At 41.2% G+C, this 16,761-nt stretch overlaps 1 protein-coding gene across 1 annotated transcript; it reads right to left on the minus strand.

Moving 5' to 3' along the window:
* Nucleotides 1-1,429: 1,429 nt before the first annotated feature.
* sec63 (SEC63 homolog, protein translocation regulator) lies at nt 1,430-15,809 on the minus strand. The gene is made up of 20 exons (XM_086263886.1): nt 15,532-15,809; nt 14,747-14,846; nt 13,175-13,289; nt 12,864-12,976; nt 12,692-12,753; nt 11,670-11,728; nt 11,425-11,475; nt 11,221-11,329; nt 10,984-11,078; nt 10,608-10,740; nt 10,225-10,314; nt 9,949-10,094; nt 9,678-9,825; nt 7,427-7,509; nt 7,179-7,247; nt 6,890-7,045; nt 6,572-6,760; nt 6,217-6,417; nt 4,830-4,934; nt 1,430-3,324 (listed from the first exon to the last, which is right to left on the minus strand). The coding sequence occupies exons 1-20, from the start codon at nt 15,653-15,655 to the stop codon at nt 3,187-3,189; spliced, it is 2,286 nt and encodes a 761-aa protein (XP_086120012.1). The 5' UTR covers nt 15,656-15,809; the 3' UTR covers nt 1,430-3,186.
* Nucleotides 15,810-16,761: the final 952 nt, after the last annotated feature.

Here is a 16,761-nt window from a genome sequence, read left to right on the forward strand (position 1 = left end):
AAAGTAGTAGCACTCAAACTGAAGAGGTTCAGCCCCCTTTGACAACACAAAAACACCCCTCGGTGGGCATGGAGTGCGGGAGTGTGAGCCCAGTCCAGACAAAAACAACCGACACGGGTCTAATGAGTCATTTGATTAACATTTTACGTGCCTGAGTAGCTTTAAATATTCATAAGGCTTCTGTCAGGCTCATGTTGATGTAACCATAATTTACCCCCACAGTGCCGTTACACATGGCTACATATTGATATTATCCAAATCACGATGCTATCATAGAGAACTGACTCCAAATTTGCAAATTATACTGACAGGGAATTCCCACCTGTTCCTATGAGGAGGAAACCAGTATGTGTGGCAGTTGGTGATCAAGTGTCATTTAGGCCACAGGATTTTAGCTATTCGGTGCTTTAGTGATATGAAAGTAACTAGTTACATTTCCAGAAACAAGTGGCACTCACTGAAAATGGAGTGTATTTATGCCGACAAATGTACGAAAATTATCATAATAAATGCACAGTTTGACAATAAATGAAGCCCTTATTTGATTATAGACATTTTAGGTTTAACTGGCTTTCAAATTCATTTGGGTTTACTTTCGTTTTAATATTAATATATTTATTTCTGTATTTACTTAAGAAATACAAAACTATCAGCCCACCTTTTTATTCTCACATAATTTTTTTACATATTCACTTCATTATGCAAATGAGGATGTTATATAAAGTGGTCACATGTTTACTTTCTAGCTACCAGGTTCATTTAGTAACCTGAGCTAAAGCTAACACCGTCAATCTGCAATAAGTTACGCAATATTCCTTTTAAGACCAAATACTACAAATATAAATATATACAAAATTAAATCCTGTTCAATGCATACAATAATAAACCAGCTCATTTAAAAGATTTTATTTGAAATGATTTTTAAATACAAATAATATAGTTTTTCATTTACAATGACAGTTCCTTTGTAAACAAAAGTGGCAGATAATCATTGGGTAGTCATTTGTCCAAACTGAGGCAACTTGCCGGCCAGTTGCCTGGATAAGGTCTGTCATGGGTGGGATGGCGTATTTTACCTCACTGCATTCTCCCCCCACAGCATAAATCACTGATGCTACATTCTATTGCAGAGTGATAAATACTCAGATTACAATATTACTTGTTAGCGCACACCTGCTCTGAACACAACTACAGATGGGTATAGTTTGCACATGTGAGATTGTGTGAATGCGTATGTGGTGCGAGGAGAGCATGCTTAAACTTTCATCTCTCCCACACTGACATGATACACTAGTAAGCACTGTAAAAAAAAAAAAAAAAAAAAAACACACAACTGTATGGATATTTGTGGTGATAGATTACACATTACTGAAACTGCCAAGTTGCCAGGATACAGCAAGAGCCCACAGAATTACTCAAAGTAGCTCTGTTCTTTTTTTTTTCCTTCCCAAAGTCTAACACATGTAAAAATCAAGGTTAGATTTCAACAACAACCGGACACACATTTATGTATTACATGATTAACGGAAAAATTATCAATGAAAGTGGGAGCCTGAGCTGCTCTGTGTGCCTCAGAAAAATGGAAAACTCCCAGGTTTGGTTAAAAAAAACCCCAAACTACTCAATCTGACATGGCAGTAACTGCAAACCTAAGCCTGTTCTGCTTAAGAAAAAAAACAAAAAGCAAGTTTAACAGTTTTTTTCCCCAGATGAGCGCTGTGTGTGTCTCACTTTTACACTCACAATGCACATACAACTGCAAAATAACTGTACTTATGGGAGGTATTGTGATGACAAAATCAGTGATATGTATCCCAATACTTATGAGCTACAGGTTATCAAATAAAAAGAAAAAGAAAACCAACACTAAAGATTCTTACACAAGAAAAATTTTTTTACTTCTCTCTCAGGAACCAGTGGTGCATAGCACCCAAGGACTTGTATGTTGCAGTATTTTAGTTGTATTCGTAAGGCCTTTTTCAGACAAGGAGTACACACTGGAATGTGCAGCAAAAAAAAAAAAAAAAAAAAAAGGAAAAAAGATTGAGATAAGGTAAGTAAATATGTAACGCTCTCTCTCTAATACATTTATATATATTTTGACATCAGTATCTTATCCCCAAAAAAGACCGAAGACACACCTTTTAGTGTTAAACTAAAAGATGACTCATTCAAACAAACCCTAACACTGCAAGTTTTGTTCAGCTTCCCCTCCAGTTACATTTGAGATCACATTTCAACTCGAGCTCCACCTGCTTTCAATCAAACGTCTTCTCTTTCAGAAAAATAAAAAACATTTTAAAGTGAATCACGCGGGGAGAAGGGGCATCACTTACAGGACTGGCTGCAGATCAGCATCCATCTGTGGAGATCTCTGTCAAAAATACGTGTACGGACAAACGAATGGCTGATTTGACAGTGGAAGTAAGTAAATATCCCAAATGGCTGACTTGGTTGCGACGTCCAAAAGCAGGACTGAACTTCGTGCTTCTGCAGTATAAATGTACAATAGAAAGCATCACTGCTGTGGAAAACATTGGTGCTGAGCATTATTAAAAACAGGAGCAAAGTGTGTTGAGAATGATTTCCATACGGAGATCAGCATTTTTAATTTTGCAGATGGAATTGGCGGTTATACATCCCCACTCCCTGTCAAGAAAAGAAGAAAAGAGCCAATATAATAATAATAATTAGAATTCTAACAATAGATCCTCCAGTCCACAGTGTGTCCATTTGCCATACCTGTACAAAGACACAAGGTTACATACCATTGACGCACTCGCACGCACACCCGCTCACTCTCTCTCACTCACTCACACACACACACACACACACACACACACACACACACACACACACACACACACACACACACACACACAACAGGCCTGTTAGTATTCACAGAATTCTCTTCCGCCAGCAGCGGAAAGTGAATAAACAAGTCTCTGTAGAAAAGAGAATTTCGGGGTGTCGGGATTCAGGTCACAGTCCATGACTTTGCAAAGGTTAAATGGAGGAGGGCTCTGTGTGTAGAAACTGTCCCCGGTGACTCTGTGAGTGTTTGTGGCTTCGCTGCTCCTCACTGACTGCTTTCTGGCTTGAGCGGGGTCAGCAGTGAATGTGTGGCCAAGTCCATGAAAGGGTAAAGGGAGGAGGGAGGGGAGGGCTGAGCGCGTACGCACGCGCTCAGTCGTTGTCCTCATCGTCATCTTCACTCTCCTCGATGCCGTCGCTGTCCTCTTGCTCCTCGTCCTCCTCCTCTGTGTCGGGGATGTCCCACTGCGGGTGGTTGTCCAGAATGGCCTTGGCCTCGTGGACCTCCAACTGCACAAACACAAAGCACTTGTGTTATCATCATTGCAATTAACACTTTCGAGTCTGTGCATATTATTTAAGGTGATTTGTAGATTATTACAAATGCTAGCATGTGCCTCAATATGACTTAAGATGCTCTTGGAAAACCGATAAGGAAATATTGTAACACAATACTGGGAAAAATGACCTGTGCACCTACATGAAATGTTAAGGATCACATGGGAATCTAGGAAATGTACAGCAGCGGTTCCTGGTTTACGGCATTTAAAATGTCAATTAAGCAAAAGGTTGCTGGTTTAATTCCAGTTACCTGCTGTGGCGACCCCTTGTGACAAGGAAGCAGCTAAAAATATTGGTGTAATGTATGAAGTATATCAGCCAATATTTGCTGATCTATCAGAGTCAGTATTATATCTGCTGTTAAGTAAATTAACACCAAGCCAACTAATTATCTGACCTCGCTCTGATTTTAAGTGGCTGTCTTTCCCAGTGGTTTCCACTTTGTTATAAAACCACTAGCAGCTGACTGGAATATTTAGTAGTAATTAAATTTCACGAATGGACTTGTGCCATCACTGTATCAAAACACCGTGAGCTCGTGAGAGTGACCCCCTTTTTTTGTTGTTTTTTAAAAAATGTTGTTAGAAGTCCGCATGCTAATACTTTTGGCAATATAGAGTATATATTCTCCAATATATCTGATTTTTTAAATATATTAGTCTTAAAAATTCTCTCTGTTAGGCTCTAGTAAAGAGCCTGCAAGTGTTTTAACTCTTTCTCGCCAGTGCATCATTTAATTTATGCATTTAGTGCTTAGCCCACATGTTGTGCTTTATGGTTATTATGGATAACCTCCTCTCTGCCTGCAGAAGCGCTATCGGCCACTGACAATGGCTGACAACTTTCATATAACACAAGGTCATTGAAAAATATATATAAAAGATGTAGTGCCAACCAGAATCCCCATTCAAAGATGTTCTACACATTTTTTTGTGTAGAACATCTAAATACACATCCAAATACTGGATGAAAATTAGGTACTAAACAAGTCATTTTATAGTATGTCTATCCGACATTGGCATTGACATTTTTTCCACTGCAAGCACCACATGCTTTCAGAATGAAACCAATCTCATATTAGGTTCAAGTCTAATTTGAATAACATTGATTTGAAGATCCTGCATTTTAAGATAAAGGTGAGCAGCTATGAAATAAATAAATTCTTGACCGGTAGAAGAAACACCAAACCTTAAGTGCACTTAAAGTGAACTGCCTACAACAATACAAATCATATTGCTTCTGGCTAGCAGTCAATACCCTCATTCCTAACATCTTGGCAGCAATCAATACCATTGTTCAGTGAGCCTCAGCTACATTTGGCTGCAGCTGGTGGGTTTATTATTCCAGCCACTTTGGTAGCGAAAACCCATCATATCCCGGACAATTTGAACTGATTGGCTGACGGAAGGCCCCCCCATTTACACACACTAATAAAAAGGCACACACATACACACCTTGAGTGGTTTGATCTGGTCCAGTCCTAAGTAGGAATCAGAACGAAGGATAACAGAATATTGGTAGTTGCCCGTTTTGGAGGGGGCTGAAAACTTGAGCTCCACCTGGAAAAAAAACCATGGAGACACACACACACACACATATAAACATGTTAATTTCATCTTTCTTGATTTGATGGTGTAAAAGAGAGATTAAAACTCCCTTTAACCAAATCTAATCACAGAAGCATTCAATGTGCAGTATATAACTGTATGACTCAGAGCACTATTGTTTTATGTATTAATTATAGCTGCAATGCTGGATTGTGGCCAAAATCCTGCGATTGATGCGAAAATACAATAGTCTCCATGTAAACAAAGCCGACCTGTTTCCATCCCCATAGAAACCACTAATGCAAGCACCAAAAGGAGGCAAAGGACAAACGCTGTGAATATTATAAACTTCTGCAATCTGCTGTCACCAATGATGTACAATCATCTAGCAGCAGAGGGCCACAGCGTGGTAGGTAATTACAAATGAACTGCCGCACGATGATGGGGTCCAACTGTAAATATTAGACCAACATTGCCTCAGGCTATGATTACTATGTTGCGCAATTGCATATGGAAAACAGCTCATTACGAGCACAATGAACCTAATTATTATTCAGCGTGCGAGCAGAGAATGAGCTGTGATCATAGCCACTATTAACTGTCCTGGCCAGAGATGAAAGCACGGCGTATTAACAGTCATGCAGCGAGAAACAACAGAAGGAACTGCTGAAGTGACAGGCTAATGGATTTCTTGACAGTGACCTGCAACGCCTCTTATTACCATCCTTGAGAGCGGGGGTGGCCAGTCATGCACGCTTAAAAACGGCCTTGTTAAGCTTTTACCTTCACATCAGTCTGTGCTGGTGCTGCTGAGCACCAGGATCAGTGGTGCAAATTGTGCAAAACAAACACAGACACACACTACTCTGAGGAAATAATGACAAGTGACACAAGTGCAAAGGGTTGCTTAGCAACAGCATGTGCAAGGGGTTACAAGAAACATAAGCACACACTAACTTATTAAGACCTTTTTACCTCACATGCATTACTGTGTAATCCAAACGATACTCACAAAGTATTTTGATACAAACACAATGAACTGACTGTACAGTGCTGGATCTGATGATCGTGTACATTTCTACTTTTTTAATTAAAAACAATAACAATATAAAATATAAAATCATACAATTTAAAATAACAATTGTGCTGATTAATTAAGTGTAAATTATCGACCATGATGTCACCGCGTCAAATTATTTCTATGAAAAGATCCCAAATTCTCCAAAGAGTCATCTGGCACAGGCACACGCTCACTTCCTGTGTGTCAGTTAAAATTCTAGTGCGGCAATCTCACCTCTTCTGTGTCTTTTAGCGTGCACACGTGACTGGGCATGGAGACGAGGGTATGCTCTCGGCGGTCAGCAATGTAGAGCCACCACCACTCCTGCTTCTCCTCTGGAAAGTAGAGACTGTAGACCGGGTGTGTCACCTTTGACTTGGTTTCTAGCAGGGCCCGCTCTCGCCGCTGGATGCTTTGTTGCAACGCTTCCCACTCCTGACAGGGAGGGGAGAAAAGAGTGACGGTTAGATTGGATAGAGCCTTTCCCTTCCATTTATCAGCTGGACCTTAACACTATAGGCTTTTAAGTGATAAAGCTCCTGCTGCTAAACCTACGAATGACATATGCATCCGATTAACGCTCTCTGACCTCCTCGTCGTCGCCAGCCATCTCGTCGACTTCTGTGTCGCTCTGTTTGTCGCTGTCTTCGTCTCTTTCGCTCGGAGAATCCTTGTTGGCTTCGCCCTCGTCTGACTCGCTGCCTTTGTCTGACCCATCATCATCTTCCTCCTTTGTCGCCACAGTTGCTGCTGCTGTTGTTGTTGTTGTTGCGGCTTCCTGCGACACCAGTATCAATAATGAAAAGTTATGCTGAAAGCACTGTTGTTTTAAATAATCATCTGACAGTAGGTGGATGCTGGTGTTAGTTTAATTCAGGTGTAACTAACTGAGTGAGTGGCTGCTTACATTTCCTGCCACGGTGCCATTGGCCTGCTTGTTTTTGGCAGGAGCAGGAGTGGCTTTCTTCTTGGTTAACTTTTTCTTCTTGGACTTGGCTGTCTTTTTAGCCCCTTTATTCTTGTTCTGCCACACTTTGGGTTTGGCTTTACTTGTGTCTCCTTGCTTCATATCAGACACACAAAAAAAGAAAACGTGAACATGATTCTTTGAACCATTAAACTTTTACAGCTTTTAAGTTGCCCAAGCAAACTGAACATAAACTGAGCCGAAATGGTTTCTGCATGTGTGATCTTACCGCTTCCTCTGTAGTGGCAGTCTCATCTCCTTGACACGGCACTGGCTCTTGCTCTTGTTCAAACATGTCCTACACACACATCAACAAGCAGAGTTAACTGATGCTATCCAGCCATGTTTTCAGTCAACAGTGCACTCTAATGGTGATCCACAGTAGTGCATGTGCAAGGCAGCAGAACCTGCTTTCTAGTAACTTATTGTTACGTCAAGTATTGCGTAGGTGTTGAGTCACACGGAAACATTTCTTACCGCCATCCGTTTCCTGTTTAAGGTGACGGTTACTGTGACGATTGAGCCTGCCGTGATGTTACTACTGTCTTCATCATCAAGGACTGCAAAAAAAACCACCCAAAAACATTAATGTCTAAAAGTTGAACACAGAAAAACATAATGTGCACACTTGTGCCAAAAGATAAAACTCTAAATGATCAGCAGTTCAGCCAAACCGCACTAAAGCTTACAATGCTTCTTCTTACAGCCATACAGAAACAACCATAATTTTTCTTCATTAATCCATCTTCCACATCTACAGTAACATGAAACTGAAGTCGAAATCAAAGTAACATATTTTTCCCCTACCCTGTAGTGTAATTATGCATCTTCCTTGTTTTTTATGTCGGTTTTGTAAGCATCAGCTTTAGAAACATTTACCAAAATGAGAAAATATACAAATATTCGATATCCACTTTGTTAGGTACACCTGTTTAACTGCTCATGAATGCAAATATTCTATCAGCTGATTACATTGCAGCAACTCAGTAGATTTGGGCATGTATGGTCAAACTGAGCATCAGAATTAGTGAATAAAGGTGATTTAAGTGACTTTGTTAGTGCCAGACAGGCAAGTCTGAGTATTTCAGATCAGATGCACAGCACTCTCTAGGATTTACAGAGAATGGTTTGAAAAACAGGAAATATCCAGTGAGTGGCAGTTCTCCTGGAGAAATTGCCTTGTTGATGCCCGAGGTCAGAGGACAATGACCAGACTGCTTTGAGCTGATAGGATGGCAACAATAACTCAAATAAAGCACCCGTTACAAGCAAGGTATGCAGAAGAGCTTCTCTCAACACACCACACACGCTGAACCTTGAAGCTGATGAGCGATAGCAAAAAAAAAAAAAAAAAAAAGACTGAGGGTGCCACTCTTGTCAGCCAAAAACAGACAACTGCAGCTACACAGCCTGCACAGGCTCAGCAAAATGGGCTAATAGAAGATTGGAAAAATGTTGCATGGCCTGATTCGCCTCTGCTTCTGCTGCGCAATGCAGATGTTAGGATTGGGATTTGCTGTAAATAACACAAAAGTATGGACGCATGCTGCTGCTGGTGGTGTAATGGTGCAGGGGGATATTTTCTTGCCACACTTTAGGGCCCTTAGCACAAGCTGAACATTGTTTAGACACCACAGCCTCCTATTGTTGCTCACCATGTCCACCCTGTATGATCATAGTGTACCCATCTCCTGACGTCTACTTCCAGCAGGACAACACACCATGTCACAAAGGTTAAATAATCTCAGATTTCTTTACTAAGTATAACAATGAGTTGACTGAGCAGACCTAAAACCAACAGAACACCATTGAGATTGTGAAAAGGAGCATCATGAATGTGCAGCCCAGCATTGAGTCAATGACATGAAGCGTTAAGTCAGTTCTAAAGGACGAAGGAGTCCAAACCAATGCTCACAAGATGTCTCTATTAAAGTGGTCAGTGAGTTTATGTTACACTCCCCCCCCCCCCCCCCCCACTTTCCGGTTACAGCTTCCCATTCCCCTGAGGCCCCCACAAGACATGACAACATCTACAGCCTGTCACACTGCCACAAGCATGAGCCTCTTGTCACAGGTAGACAGATGCTTGACTCTGCACAGTGATACTGTTGGCAGTTGTAGTTTGGTAGAAAGAAAAGGTTCCTACATGAAACTCCGCACAACAAGATTTGTTCAGTAACAATGTCATGATGTCAATGGCATTTCCTCACACTTGGGGTGTGCACAGTTCCATATTTACATCCAACACATCCAATAAATAAATAAATTTAAAAAATGAGCAACTCACACCAAAGCAACATTAACCTCCTAGGACCTGGCGTCCACATATGTGGACATCGCATTTTGGGTTGTCTAGACCAAAATACTAAATGTTACTCTACAAGGGCCTGATATCCACTTACCAGGACATTATGCTGACACTGTTCTATCAAAATTTAAAGCGAATATCCTCATATGTGGATCTCATTTTTCTCAGAAACGAAAATAAGGTACAAAAAAAAAAAAAGAAAAAAAAAATCATGCAATTCTTTGTTTTTACATTCATCAGATCCCAATCAGCCCAAATAGCAAAGAGAAATTAAAAATGCATGCCATGAAAGAGTTCGTTTCTTAGGAGGTTAATGGATATACAGCACTAATGGCCAGAGAACAGTCTGTTAAAAAAAACAGCAGATCAGACTATCAAAGGTCTGCTATGAACAAACAAAGTGTGTTTTTAAGGACTGACCCTGCAGTTTGATATCCATGGTGATGTGAGGGAAGCTGGCCAGCACAGCCATGACCTCGTCGTACTTCTCCTCTCCAAGGAAACGCAGCATGTTTCGTCTGTCGGAGTCCTTCAGACTCACCAAGTCCTGGAGGGTTCGCACCTTATACTAAAGTAGGGAGGAGGAAGAGGATGGCAGTGAGAGAATACGTGACCTGTCGACCATAAAACATCTTTATCTCCCATTATATTACACACAGTATGCGGGCACATGCAAACTTTCGTTAGATACCTTTTTAGAAATGCAGTATCGGAGGTGCTCCTCTTCAAAGTGAGGCAGCTGCAGCAGCGGTGACTTTGACTCCTTCAGGCCCTGCACTATCATCTGGGTCAATTTCATACAGTTCTCTATGGTCACCAAGCGAGGAGCACTGAAACCTGAGGAGAGACATTAGCATTTATGGAAAAGTATACAAAGATTTCATGATGTTGGTAGCACCAATAGAACTAAAAAAAAATGTATAACAGTAGTCAAAGAGCTGTAATAATGTGTAGTATATATGCAAACCTCTGCTGTTGGCCATAAAAATAAGCTGACAGCCCACATTGATCATCTCCTGGAGAAGCGCTGGAGTCTTTTTCACCACAAACCTCTGATCTGGAACAGAAACATACAACATTTTATTTAAAGAGCCAGTGAAATTTATCAAAAGCACTGAATGAAGCGCTGCATTGTTTATCTGATGTAGAAAAGGATATATTATTATTTGTGTTATATTCTATTCTAAGATGAAGCCTCATTTATTAGCTCCTGATAAATGAGGCTTCATTAATCTTTTGAACAACTAGGCCAGATCTACTTGACGATTTCTTTTTTTAATAAAATAATTAAACAAGCTTAATTAGTAAAAATGTAAAATTCCAGTGAGTATCATTCAGCATGTGTCCTACCTTCCTCTAATTCCTCAGACACGTCCATGCGGGCCAAGTGAGCTAACACCAACACCCTGGCCTTCAGACTGTAGGGATAGTAGAACGGAGGCTCCTTCTTCTTCACATTGATATTTCCTAATTCACGGATCAACTACGGGAGAGTTGGGAGGCAGTCATTATAACATACTGTATTGTACAAAAATATCATCTTCCACGTTGCGTGCTGAATTCTGGGTTACTGGCAATGAACTTCAATCACACAAGAAATAAAATCGCAATGAGAACGCTCTTTTCCTTCTTCATCTCCAAAACAACATCTGGACATAACACCCCCCTCAAACCAAGTTTCTTCTCTTATGAAGCTTCTTTCACACAAGCAAACTTCTGTTTTTACCTGCGGCACTTCAACGTTGTCTGTGGGTCTTATGGTTGCTTCTTTATTGTTGCGAGGATCGAATTCGAGTGCTGCCGTCAACACCATGATTAACCCTGGAGGCCAGAGTCAGCCAAAATTACAATTTGTTAATGCAATCAGGAAGAAGACCGAATTTATATCAACATAACCTTTGCTGAATAAAGTAAAGCATGTGCAATGCTACAGAACTTCCGAATATGTGAACCAGAAACTCACGTTTCATGTTCATATTCGGTGTCTTGCACATGAAATGCATAAAGAGCTGGGTAGTGTTGATGAGGATCTGGTCTCCACTGTATCGGATTGAGCGGTACCACCATGTCCCCTAAAGTACAAAGAAAAAGAACAACCAGTATGAGAAACACAGATTATAACAATACAAGGCTTTTATTTCCATATGAAATCATGATGAACACTTACCACAACAACAGGAAGGATAACCATAAAGGCAAGTCCATACACCAACAGCACCTATAAAATGAAAATAAAGCAGTTCGATCCAACCAAGTCTTTCAATTTGATCTACAATAGCCCGCATAGTGTTTTTTTTTTTTTTAAATAAAGTATGGTTTTTTGGAATATAGGGGCTCTCTGCTATTAAGAAAAAATAAAAATCACAAATGAGATTTATCAGTTAACTCTACAATGAAATAATGGACAAATACCAGCATTGAGTTCTTCTGGTCAACAATCCAGGCAGGCAGGGCAATGCCAAAGCTGGTTGCTAGAAAAGGGAGACATAAGAGGCAATGGAATTAAACAGGAAAATTCCCTTTATACATGCTGAAAGCAATCTTTCTGCAAAAGCACTCCTCTGTGTCGCACATTACTTGTAAGGGTGAGCAATCTAATGATACTGTGTTGTTGATGATCTAAAATTGGCATATGAAACAGTATAATCAGCTCATTTAAACTTTTCTACACCACGTCTACCATGGCTGGTAGTGACACAATGAGAGTGATGCTCACTGGGTGCACTACTGATCCCTGATGTGCAACTTGAATAGCAAACAGAAGACAGAATGGCAGGTGAAGATGACTCCGCAGTGTGGAAATGATTTGGATGCTCAGTAACTGAATGCAAAGTTGGCAGGGAATCTGTTGGGACAACCTGTAATCTAATCACAATCTTGTTCTACCATGTTGAAAATTGATCTTCAGTGAAGGCAGTATCGAAGTAATCAGCTAGTCTGATGACTCAGACACTCGAGGCAACGGTTTAATTTTCTGGGGCTTCAGGTGTGGCCGGAATGTCTAGAGAATAGATAATGGATCAAGACTTCCTGTTCTGTGCATCATAATTGTGTACAAATCCGGATACAGTTTTAAAAAGCTAATAAAAAGTCAAGTTGTTTTCAGATGATGTGACTGTTTAAAGATAGCACAAAGTCTCTTTTTTGCTCTCCTCCCTGTTTGTCTGCATGCAGCCAAGCCTCCTCAAAAAACTAAAACTAGAAAACTCCACTTACGAAATCCAAAAGTGTGCTTTCATTCCATTAGTGGAGCCGCACAGACAAAGAGTGTGTGTGAAAGTGGAGCAAACTCTTTTTCGTATCATCCCTGCTCTTACTGGACTGTGCTGTTTCAAATGATTTACTACAAGTTAACAGGTAACTGTTTCACCAGCATCAGTGGAGAAGGTGCACCAATGCATTAAACTGGTGTGCATTAGAGAAGCTTCACTTACCTCCTGGGCCGTCAGGGTTTCCATACATTTCCCAGTTCTGCCTTGACTGTTCATTGGTTAGACTGCAGGGGGGAAAAAAACAAAAAACAGATTATTTGATCAACCTAGAACTCTGGGCTAGAAGATGTAATCTGGCTGGCATGAACAAAGTCAAAACCACAATGATACTTACGCAGCATAAGCCTTAGCAATTCTCATGAATGTGGCCTCATCGCCACCTTTGTCGGGGTGATACTTGAGTGACAGTACACGGTACTGCTTCTTGATTTCTGACAGCGATGCACCCTGAAACACAAATACACCACATGTAATGTAGGTAACAAAGACAATCAGCCCTAATTTAAAGAAGACTGAGAAGTCCCAGAAATCCAGAAAGACACGTTTTGAGCTTGAGTGAGATGTGGAAGTAATACAAAAAATAAAAATGTAACATTAAGGACTTCAGTGGCTTTGCAATAAACCATTTGTTTTGTGTGTGTTTACCGGGTCCAAGCTGAGGACTTCATATGGATTATACTCCTGGTACTCTCTGTCCAGCTTAGACACCTTGTAGGCCAGCAGCAAAAACACGAGCCACCCAAATAACAAGGCTGCTTTCCTGAAAATGTCAGCACACAAACAGGAAACATGAATAAACATCTGGGCTATAGAGCCCACATGAGACATCTGTCATTTTCAGAAACACTTCCAATGACTAGATCACATTAATATAACACTGCAACTGAAATGATCTTTACCATTTAAAGCTACAAACATTCTATCATAATTTGAAACACTAAAAGCAAATTTCAACCCAACACATCCAAACACAAGGACATGCCACGTTCTGACATTGTTGTTTGTTTAATATTTATGCGTTGAAGTTGAACTTGTTACCATGACAATGACAAAAACCTGTGGCCTGCTCTGCAGCATCTGTTGCCATGACGACAGCTCACTAGCCAGAGTTGTCTGAGTTGCTCGACCAGAGAAATACATGATGGATTCTTATAATAAACACGATCCCGATGATACACTTGTGAGAGGGAAACAGATACTGAGATTTTGAGAGTGAGGCTGAGATGATCGCTTTGATTTTTTCCACCTCGGTAAACAAGCTGTGTGCTTCCACCGTCTTCTGTACGAAGAGCAGCCAAGCAAGGGAAGGCTTTATAAATGCCAGTTGTTAAATACTGGGCGTAAATACAGGATGTGGGTCTAGTGAAGGCGCGAGAGAGGAGTAAGTGGGAGTAAGAAGCTGTTAAACCACGCAGAGCGAATAAACAGCTCTTAGAAGACAGGGTGATGTTAAGATAAATGTTAAGCAGTGCAGCTAAATGTTTACAGCCACAGCACAAGTCACATGCAAACAACAGAAACTGCACTCATGCCAAAAGCAAGTTCTTATACGCACGCAGAAAGAGAATATTCAGTCTGACCATAACATATACCGCAACACATTCTGTGTCAAGCTGCATAAACCATCGGAGTGAATCTATATGCTGTCAGAAACAGGTACAGTATCGAGACGATGTCTGAGTGATCACAGTGTTAACAGCTTGGGTTAGTCAATCCTAAATAACAGCAGCGATGTGACGTTCAACCAGCAGGCAAACAACCAAGCATGCAAGCTTGTTATTATACTGTCCAGGAAGTGTTGTCCAAATATAAGTCAACATATTTATATGCAAGTCGTGATCCTCTTTCAGCTGGTCCCTTTAGCGGTCACCAAAGCAAATCATATGCCTCCTTGTCACCCTAGCCCTAGCTTCCACACCAACCCTCTGAATTCCACCTTCACTACATCCGTGAATCTTCCCTGTAAAGAATACAAAGATAGTGTTATGAAGGACTTCAAACTAAAACTTCTTATGGCTTCGGTGTAACGCACGATAGAGTCCCATTCATAACTGAAGTCTCGAACCAGTTATAAATAAGACATTCGCTTTCATAGATGTTACCTCCAGAAAAATTCTTTAGAAAGGGAAGCTGAGGAAATCCACCAAACAACAAGAAAAGCACGTGTGGGACGAGCTACTATAAGTACAAACCCAAAGTTCAATTCAGCAGACTCACTTTAGTGTTGGCACGATGCTCTGCTGCGACTTCATCAGCCTGAGCCGATACCACAGACACCTGCCGTGCACCCTCCGTAGGCTCTTTAGGCGCAGTTGTTCTGAGACAAGAGGAAGCACATTAGCAGTATGAAAACAGCCACAATCAGTATGCATAACAACAATGCAACAATTCAGTGAGATTGCCTGGCTGCACAGAGCCACTACTGTGCCAGGGGGAGGGTTTATTAATGTTGTTTACTTCAATCAGCTCGAATTTTGTATTTCTCCATCTTCAATCCTATTGCAGAAGATGGACAAATAATGATTTTATGAGTTTAGTGGCTCTGTGTTTATTAACTTCCATAAATTATCTGAGGTCACTACGATAACCGGTTTACCTGCCAGTCAGATTCTCCCAGTCAGCTACTCCCAGTAGACCAGCTGCATAAAGTTTGCTACCATAACTTATATAACAGCTTATGCTGGCTGCATTCTGTGGACTAGCATAGAGTCTCGCTAAGGTAGGGAGCTATCAAGAGGAGGTCAATAAAAGCGCAAAGGAAAGCTTAAGCGCGTGCCAGAGTGACGCTGGCTTTTGGTGTTTTAGCTGTGCTGTTAGCTCATGTTTCCAGGCGCCTGTGTCGCTGGGTTTCACTGCAAAGCTCCTGGAGATAGACCCAAATGGAGGCTAAATCGTGGCCAGCTGGTAGCCGTATACGAGCCAAAATACCGCCAGAAAACTTCATGTTAAGTTAGACAGTTAAGTTAGCTCAGTTAGCACTGAGCCACACAGTCAGGCCTTACCAGCATTTTGATCCCGGGGCCAGAGGTAATATGTGGCCGGGATCACAATAAGTCCGACGAAGGACGTTAGGAAATAGAAAAAGGTATTGCCGCTGTCATCGTACTGGAACTGTTGCCCGGCCATTTCGTAGCGGCGCTTAGGTCGCCCTTCTTCTCCACCGCTGCTCTTCCCCCTTCAAGCCCAATGTGTGATACCTGACAGACCGTTAGCAATCCAGCCAAGAGAGCTCGATGCTATGGATGCATCGGTGTACGTGGTGTACGCCTGCGCAATGTGGTTTGCCTTCTTCTTTTAATGCTTTAAAACCTTCCCCGCGTTAGCGACCCCTAGCGGTGGCATTGGAGATCAGCGTGTGAATGGTTTCAAGATTCAAAGTGTTTATTGTCATGTGTACAGAAGAAATAGCATTTCTCTGTGCAATTAAATTCTTCCTTTGCTGTCCATACGCAAATGCCAAGTTAGGTAGGGTTGAAGGAACAAGATAAATAAGGTAAAAATAAGGATAAAAAAATAGAGAAAGATAAATAAATAAGTACAAAATATGTAAATGAAGAAAAGTGAGGTATGCAGTTGTCAATGTAAAAGGATGTACAAAGGAGCTTAATGTGCAAAAGAACTTAGTGTGCAAATTGTCCTGATGTGAAAATTGTAGTTGAGGTAGGTCAGCTGTTCAGGAGTCTGATAGCAGTGGGGAAGAAGGAGTTGTTGAGTCTAGATGTTCTGGATTTCACACTTTTAAACCTTCGTCCCGAGGGCAGAAGTGTGAACAGTCCGTGTTGGGTCTCTAAGGATGGAGGCAGCTCTCCTCTGGACTCTGCGATGGTAAATGCTCTGCAGAGGATCTTGGCAGACATCCCAAACTTCCTCAGTCTCCTCAGGAAGTGCAGCTGCTGCTGAGCCTTCTTGACCAGCTGTGTGGTGTTCAGTGTCCAGGTAAGGTGCTCACTGATGTGAACGCCCAGGTACCTAAAGCTGCTCACCCTCTCCACTTCACTCTCCCGGATAAACAGCGACTGGTGAGGCCTCTTCTTCTTACTCATGTCCATGTTCTTCCTTTTTGAGCTTGAATAAATGAGGGGGGGGGGGGGGGGGGGTGTCTTTATTTGTTTTTTTAGCTATGTAAACATCCCGTGTATGACATGACTTCATATGAAGGATCTGTAAAGTCTGAACCATTAGTTAATTGTCAGTAGTTTATGTGTAACATAAAAGTGATTATAGATCAATTT

The sequence above is a fragment of the Aulonocara sp. 'chitande type north' Nkhata Bay genome, linkage group LG15 (genome assembly GCF_057382095.1).
Source record: "Aulonocara sp. 'chitande type north' Nkhata Bay isolate Kocher_YH1m ecotype deep benthic linkage group LG15, A_spYH_male_GT1.1, whole genome shotgun sequence".
Classification (NCBI taxonomy): Eukaryota; Metazoa; Chordata; class Actinopteri; order Cichliformes; family Cichlidae; genus Aulonocara; species Aulonocara sp. 'chitande type north' Nkhata Bay.

Coding starts and splice junctions, on each gene's coding strand:
- sec63 (XM_086263886.1), bottom strand. CDS start 15,655: ATGGCCGGGCAACAGTTCCAGTACGATGACAGCGGCAATACCTTTTTC. Junction 13,290..14,746: donor AGCATCGTGCCAACACTAAA/GTGAGTCTGCTG, acceptor TGACATTTTCAG/GAAAGCAGCCTTGTTATTTG. Junction 12,977..13,174: donor AAGTCCTCAGCTTGGACCCG/GTAAACACACAC, acceptor TTTGTGTTTCAG/GGTGCATCGCTGTCAGAAAT.